This window comes from Glycine soja, chromosome 20 (genome assembly GCF_004193775.1).
Source record: "Glycine soja cultivar W05 chromosome 20, ASM419377v2, whole genome shotgun sequence".
NCBI classification, from domain to species: Eukaryota; Viridiplantae; Streptophyta; class Magnoliopsida; order Fabales; family Fabaceae; genus Glycine; species Glycine soja.
In genome coordinates, this window is record NC_041021.1 from 48611857 (window position 1) to 48619882 (window position 8026).

Consider the following 8026-nt stretch of genomic DNA (forward strand, 5'->3'; position numbering starts at 1 on the left):
AGTTTAAAGTCTGTTTTATTAGATGACAAATTAATCTAGTGTAGTGGCTCAACATTTGGCTAGGGTCTCTAGAGATTTGGCTAGCCCTCATGTGTATCAAATAATCCACCCAATCTCAAAAGGGTAGAAGCTTACACTTGAATTGGACAACGGTATCAAGGGCGCCATTTGACGAGGCAGAGGCTTTCATTCTTAAAATTGACACACTCTTTGGCTCTCACGTCCTCTATATATGCATGGCTTTGCAATGCTCACCTCATGCTACTCATCTGCTCGGAGAAAAGGACTATTATGTCCTCGCCCCCAACCATTGTTGTTTTCTTCGGCGTTGCCTCCGACCACCATTGTCTTTATCAATATATTGGTCAGAAAATTGGCTAGCTATTGCGACGCCATAGATGTTGCAGCGGGATAAACAATCAATTGGCGACAACAACGTGGTTGTGAATATATATATATATATATATATATATATATATATATATATATATATATATATACAGGGGTTGGGTTTTGTTGGCTTTCCATGGCTAAAGTTCAATTCACGAATTTGAGATTCTGTTGGCTTTTAGAATAAGGTTAATATAATGTTTTTCAATAATTTCTGAACATGATGATGGATAGTAGTAGTTAATGGTGATAGTTGTGTAGGTTTTAGCCGCTAGAAAATGGTTTAACGGATTTTAAATGCTTTAGCAACTAATTTTTAGCAGTTTTTAAAAATGTCACAAATCAACTATCATGTCATTTAATGAAAAACCTTAATGGCAGAGATCACCAATAACGAAAAAATGATTTGGAGACTAAGACATGTGAACATTTAATGGAGAAACTAAAAACAAAAATCTTGAATAGTTGAAGACTTATAAACATATTTTATCTTTTTTATTTCTATTTTTTTATGTTTTTTCTCCTTAATTTACCCTGAATCCAACTAAAGCAAAGGAAATAGAAAGAATAATTTTTTAATAAATCCATAAAGATATGCTCATGTAAAATGGTTCAAGTCAAAATATTTAATATTAAAAGTTATTGATAAGTGATTTAATATTTAGGTTTTTTAATTAAAGTGTTGGATTTGATTCTCGATTTGGTTTTCGAAGTCACAACTGAATGTAATATTTTATCACAAAATAAGCTAAGTGGAAGGGAGATTACACCTCCTTTTATATAAAAAAACAATACGACCTTAATTAACCAAATGAATAAAAAAAAAGGAAATGGCTGGACGCCATCGATGTATGGCCCGGATGATACGATCACATTTTAATTTAACTGATTTTAACTCAAAAACTGGAATTTTAATTCCACAATTTTTGGAATCCATCTAAAACGACACCCCATGATCAAGTCCCCTCTAATCCCCCCTTTTCTCTCCGAGGCATATGAGGAAATCAACCTCGTCGTTTTGGCATGTCTCCAAGTTAAGCTAGCATGGCTTCCTCTTCTTTCCATCTTTTTCTGTTAATCTCTTTGCCATTCTTGTAGGTTCTGCTTCCCTTCCGAGGGGGTCCTTCAACGTCATTTGAGGGACCCTCGTCCTTTAATTTAGCTATTCTTATTCTTATTAATTAATTTAGCCAAAGAGATTATATATATATGTATGTATAAAACCGAGAGGGATTTTGCCATTGTTTCTGGGTGAAAATGTTGTTTAGAACAAAGAATTCATAAATATCATTTCCAAATTTCTTCCGCCACAAGTTCTTGGAGGTTGTTTATTTGATATACACATACATCGTGAAAGGTTAGAAGCATGAATTGCTTCCCTTGTTGTGGCCCTAAAAAAAGCAATAGCAAGAGGGAGCATGGTTCTCCACCCCCAGAACTTGTTACAGCAAAAGCACAAGGTAATTATGTGTGCTTTTTGTTTTAATTAATTAGTTGGTTCTGCGGCATTTATTTGATCAAACTATATAATTCATACGTAAAAATTGTTAGCATAAAGATTGATTGATAAATAAAGATAAAATGGAAGCTTAACATATATATCATAGCAATTTTAATTTATTGATGAGTATTCGTTTGCATGGCTTAAAACATTGCGGTACGTGGTTGCATTGACATGCAGATATGAAGAAACAAAAAGCAGACGAACAAAACCAAGCTGGCACTGCCAATATTCAGGCACAGGCTTTCAGTTTCCGTGAGCTAGCAACTGCAACAAAGAATTTCCGTCAGGAATGCCTACTTGACGAAGGAGGTTTCGGCAGAATCTACAGAGGGATAATTCCTGCCACCGGCCAGGTCATAAGTCTTCTATTTTATTTTTTAAAAAACTTGTCAATGTAGAAAAAGAAAGAAACTAAACAAATTATCTTCTTTTTGTTTTTCACTTAATTTGTTAAATTTTAATTGTTTGAGACCCCTCCAGCTTGTGGCCGTGAAGCAACTCGACCGAAATGGGATGCAAAGCAGTAATGAGTTTCTGGCTGAGGTTGCTGAGCTAAGTCTCTTGCACCATGAAAATCTGGTCAATCTCATTGGTTATTGTGCTGATGGAGATCAACGTCTTTTGGTATACGACTTATTTGCTGCGCGTACTCTTGAAAATCGTCTTTTTGGTAAGAGAAATACAAGGGACGTTTAGTGTACAGATTATTTATTTTATTCTGGTCATATTTTAACGTACGTGTATTATATATTTTATAATGATTTTATTTAATTTATTACATGATAATAAACATGGGAATAATTTTTTTCAATCTTATATTTTCAGAAATAAAATAGAGACTTTTTAACCTCATCATTTACTTAAATTCGTTAAACAAAATTAAAAAATTTTATATACATTCCTTGTTATTCGATTATTTAACAATAATCACTCAATTTCATAATTTCTAAAAAAAAATTATTTTATAATAAAAAATTTACTAAAGAAAAAATTATTAGATGATCCTAAATCATATAATCTCAAAATCTCTCCATATTATTAATTCTTTTTCATAAAATAAAAAATATAATTACATGTCACATCTAAATTGATATGTGGTGCGAGAGAGTTTTGTTTCATTATTACCTTCCCTTCCTTATACATAATCTTTCATCATATTTTGATATGGATATACATAATGTACTTTTGTACCTTGTGTTCTCTATTAAGTTTGGTTAATAGCTAAAAAAATAGCACTTGTGTGGCAGAGAATAAACCGGATGAAGGTCCATTAAATTGGTTTGACAGAATGAAAATAGTAGTGGGTGCTTCTAAAGGACTAGAGTACTTGCATGAGACTACCAACCCCCCGCTTATATTCCGGGACTTGAAAGCGTCCAGCATTTTGGTGGACAGTGATCTCCTTGCAAAACTATGTGATGTTGGCATGGCCAAGCTTTCTGGTGGAGACAAGATAAACAATGGACCTCCAAGACTTATGGGTACCTATGGTCACTGTGCTCCCGAGTATGTAAGAGCTGGTCAACTCACCATGAAATCAGATGTATACAGTTTCGGAGTTGTCTTGCTAGAGCTCATAACTGGACGAAGAGCCATTGACACCACAAGGCCAAACGAAGAGCAAAATCTTGTTGCATGGGTAAAATACTATTAGCAATCTCTTTTGGATGTTGTTTACTAGAATGACCCATGATAGTGTTATAATTAAGGGGAAAGTATGTTTTAAATTCTCAATTTTCAGTTAATATAGGTCTTAATTTTTATTTTTAAAAGGATGACTTTAGTTCTCTTCATTTCTATAATGGCTCAATTTTGTCCCTCACCTTACTATCCTAAGTTTCACAAGAAGAAGACATTCACTAATTATCCAAAATAGGAGGACTAAATTATCATTTTTAAAGTACAAATATTAAAATTAGTTTTGAATCCGAGTACTACTGAGTTTGACTTTTTTAAGCAAGGATTTATGTTTAAATGCTGTGATAAAAAAAAAATTGGAAGAAAAGATCCTATTAATTATGGTCAATCAGAATTTTCGATAACTTTAATTATAAGAGGTGGATATTTTTTCATTAATGTGATTGAAAAAAAAAATCGAGGCCAAAATAGATTTTGACCCTAGGACAAAAATAGAGTATCACTTTGATAATATACAAATCCTTTATTCAAAGATTTATTATGCTGTTTACTCAGATGCAACTTCAATTTTAATTGGATAACAACACAAAAGTTCAATAGCTTCTCTTTGATCTGCTAGCATGTGTTTTTGATTATTCATGTATCAGCGTCTATCTGATATATTTGCATTTTGTGACTGTGCAGGCAACACCATTATTTAGGGATCCCAAGAGATACCCAGACATGGCAGATCCACTTCTTAATAAGAACTTTCCAGAAAAAGATCTGAATCAAGTTGTTGCAATAGCATCCATGTGCTTACAGGAGGAAGCAGAAGCTCGTCCTTTGATCAGTGACGTTGTAAACGCTCTCAGCTTTCTATCCGCGCCTCCTCCTCCTGCTGCTCCTGTCCCTAAAAAGAGTGATGTTGCTGAAAGCGAAAGGGAAAGCGAGAGTGAGAGTGGAAGCGAAGCAATATCTAGCAAGGGAAGCCGCAGATCATCGGTGGATGAAAGCCAACATGATTCTGATAGCCATCTTCCACCAGCGGTTTCATCTAAACCAAGCCGCAAAAGCAGCACCAGATCAAGTAAGGGAGCACTCAGTTCAGAATCAGGAGATGAAGTTAGCGTTTCTTCCAGCAGCAAGAGCAGTAGGAAATCGCACGGTGATTTAAGCCACAAGAGCAGCAAAAAATCTTCAGTGAAAGATTTAAGCCAGAAGAGCAGCAAGAAATCTTCAGTGAAAGATTTAAGCCAGAAGAGCAGCAGAAAATCTTCCGTGGAAGATTTAAGCCAGCAGAAGAGCAGCAAAAAATCCTCTGTGGAAGATTTAAGCCAGAAGAGCAGCAGAAAGTCTTCTACTACCAAAGACTTAAGCCAGAAGAGCAGCAGAAAATCTTCCATCAGAGATCTGAGCCAAAAGAGCAGTAGAAAATCTTCTAGCAAAGTTTTGAGCCATAAGAGTAGCATGGCATCGGATGATGGAAGCATTTCCTCATCAAGCTGCCGTAGCAGCAGTGTGGGATCAGAGCGTAGCAGCATGAGGCTATCACAAGGGAGTTTTCACTCAGACCCATCATATAGCAGCAAAAGGAAAGAGGATGAGAGCATGCATTTATTAGACCGTGCAAGCAGCTTGCGATCTGATGAGGATAGTGGTCACCCTTTTGACCAAACTAGCAGCAGTGGATCAAGTGTTTATTCGAGATAAACTTATAGCTTAATTGGCGCCACTTGTGATGATGATGAACGTGCATGCATGCTCATTCTTTGCCATGTTGCTTGTATTTTTGTGCCTTAGTGTGGATACAATATGTGGGATTCTTTTTAACACTGTTACTTGAAAATCAAGCCTAACAGTTATCTGTTTTGTTTAGTAAGCCTCGTGTATATTTATTATTCTTTGTCTACCTTTTGTTCAAGAACTAGAGTGAAACTCATCGTCAATTTCCTTCCCGGAATTGTTGCAGTGTATATCAAAACTGCAAACTTTAAATGTTATCAATGTTGTTATATAATGGGTGCGTGACAATTAATGCTGATTCTTATTACATATTATATATAATAGAGAATTTTTATGGTATTTTTAATAATTTGAGGGATTTTGATACTTTTAATTTTTTGAACCAATAAAGAACATGTCATTTTTTCATTAATTATTTTTTATCTCAAATTAATTCTTGATTATTATTTTAAAAAAATTAAATTGTAACTTTTTTAAATTAAAAAATATGATTAAAGATAACTTTATAAGTTTAAATTCTAAAATCTTTTTAGATAATTTTAACACTTTTTATAAAAATCTCTTTCGGGCTTAGGGTTAAAAAGTTTCTTATTATTTTTTTTTCTTAAGCATAGGTTTATAAAAAGTGGTGAAAGTAATTAACTAAAAACATTTTAGGGTTCAAACTTCTAAATTTATTTTTAATCATATTTTTTATTTTTAAAAAGTCATAATTTAAAAATTTTAAAAAATAATAATTAAGGATTAATTTTTTAAAACATAATAATTAATAAAAAGATGATATATAATTTAATTGGTTAAAAAATTAATAACATTAAAATCCTCTAATTATTAGGGACATCATAGAAACTCTCGTTATAATATTAAGTTGGTGCATATTATTTATAAGCTAGTTATTTGACTCCTGAATATATTGAAATCAATCAAGCATGAGAAACTTGATGTCTATACATTTGGACTTATTTCTATGTTCGGTAAAAGTTAAGTTAGTTGCTAAGTAATCATTAGCTCAAAACTATTAGGTTAGTTTATCAAATTTTAAGCCTTCATTAAAATTATTTATCAAAGTAATGAATAGATATAAAATAACATCGTTGGTGTAAAATTCGACTAATCAGTCATCGAAAGCATCTAATAACCAATGAAATTAAGATTTTCCTTAAGGTGACTAATTCAAGAAAAAAATTATGTTTCATCGTTAGATTCCTAGTTTACTTCAAATAGTTTTTTAACGGTCGTTGAATTGAAGTTTGGCAATATTACTCTACTGGTAATGAAATGTTATAAATAAATTAAAGTTGTGAAGATAACTGTAAATGAAAGATGAATTGTTGAAAAAATAATTACGTTGACTAAATAGAATTAGATTTGAATTTTTAAGTAATATTTTAGGTCCGAGTTTCGAAAATGAAAAAAGAAAGAGGATATTTTTTGAAAAATAAGTTAAAAAAGAAAATAAATAAGTAAAGAGGAGAAGTGAATATAACAACTGCCTTAATTTTGCCTTTTGGTCGCCCACGTTACTAATTAAGTTTTAAGCCTAGCCATTACTTAAAAGCGTATCTAATTATTGTATGTGAACTTTGTTTATATAGCATCAGGAATTTAAATAATAAAAACATTTTTTAGATTTTAGTCCCTATCTAAATATAATAGCCTCAAAGTTATGTAAGTGGAAAAATCCTATCAAAGACGATAGAAAAACGTTAAATATAAAGCAGAAATTTAATTAAAAATTGTATTATATAGCCATACATATAGTTATTTAACCTATGACAATAATTACATATCTCGTGAATGCTTTAATAATAAGTTTTTTATTAAAGAAAATGAAAGTTAGCAAAAAAAGAAGCTAGAACGAGAATAAGAAGTATCGAAAATATTGTTATTTTCAGTCCAATGTCATGCATGATATATAAAATCATAACTTTTTTTATCAGTAAATATTATTTTTTTAGTAGAAAATTTAAATCCACAATTTTTCTCTCTCTTCCTTTTTCCTTCATCACCAACCAAACCAACCATATATATCCTCTAATATCAAATCCCTACGTATTATGGTAAAACGAATTCTTTGAGTATTATCTTCGTTAAAAAGTTCTTTAAGTTTTTTTTTTTGGATTTTGAAATTAATTTATAGTAAATTTGATATCACAGATTTAATATTTTTTTTAAGGATTTTGAAATTAATCACATATGTTCAGAAGGTGTATTAGAAAATATGGTCCTAATCTTTCTCAACAATTATATGATTTGGGGCATCACACGTAATGCTTCAAAAGTCACGCATCTTAAGGTGACGGTCACTTGGTCAGAATTCTGCTTTTTAACAATGCAGTGTATTATTACTGTAAAAGAAAAAAAAAAAAAAACAATGCAGTGTATTATTGAAGCAAAATGAAGAGATTATGTATTACCACCACGTTGTCAAAGTTGGTTTTTGTTTTGGAGAGAAAGGGTTCCCCACTCCCCATGATCCTATTACATTCCTATTGAAATATTTTTTTGCATACTTAAATTCCTATTATCACAGTAAATGGATAAACTGGTACATATATTATTATTATTCCAAAAGTATTATAGATGTAAAATTCGTATTTAAAATTATATCTCAAAAAACAATTTTACTAACAATTAGTTTGAATTAATTTTTTACAATATTATTTTCAAATATAAATCAACTTTTTAATATTTATTTTATTTAACTATCATTTTTTATAAAATAATTTTACTAAAATTTAAGCAAAAAAATTCTGCTTTGTAGTCTTT

General features: G+C 31.4%; 1 protein-coding gene across 1 annotated transcript; it reads left to right on the forward strand.

Moving 5' to 3' along the window:
* Positions 1-1237: 1237 nt before the first annotated feature.
* Positions 1238-5509, forward strand: LOC114403085 (probable serine/threonine-protein kinase PBL25). The gene is made up of 5 exons (XM_028365813.1): positions 1238-1850; positions 2072-2247; positions 2375-2564; positions 3142-3533; positions 4217-5509. Exons 1-5 carry the CDS (start codon positions 1757-1759, stop codon positions 5222-5224), a joined length of 1860 nt encoding a protein of 619 aa, XP_028221614.1. The 5' UTR covers positions 1238-1756; the 3' UTR covers positions 5225-5509.
* Positions 5510-8026: the final 2517 nt, after the last annotated feature.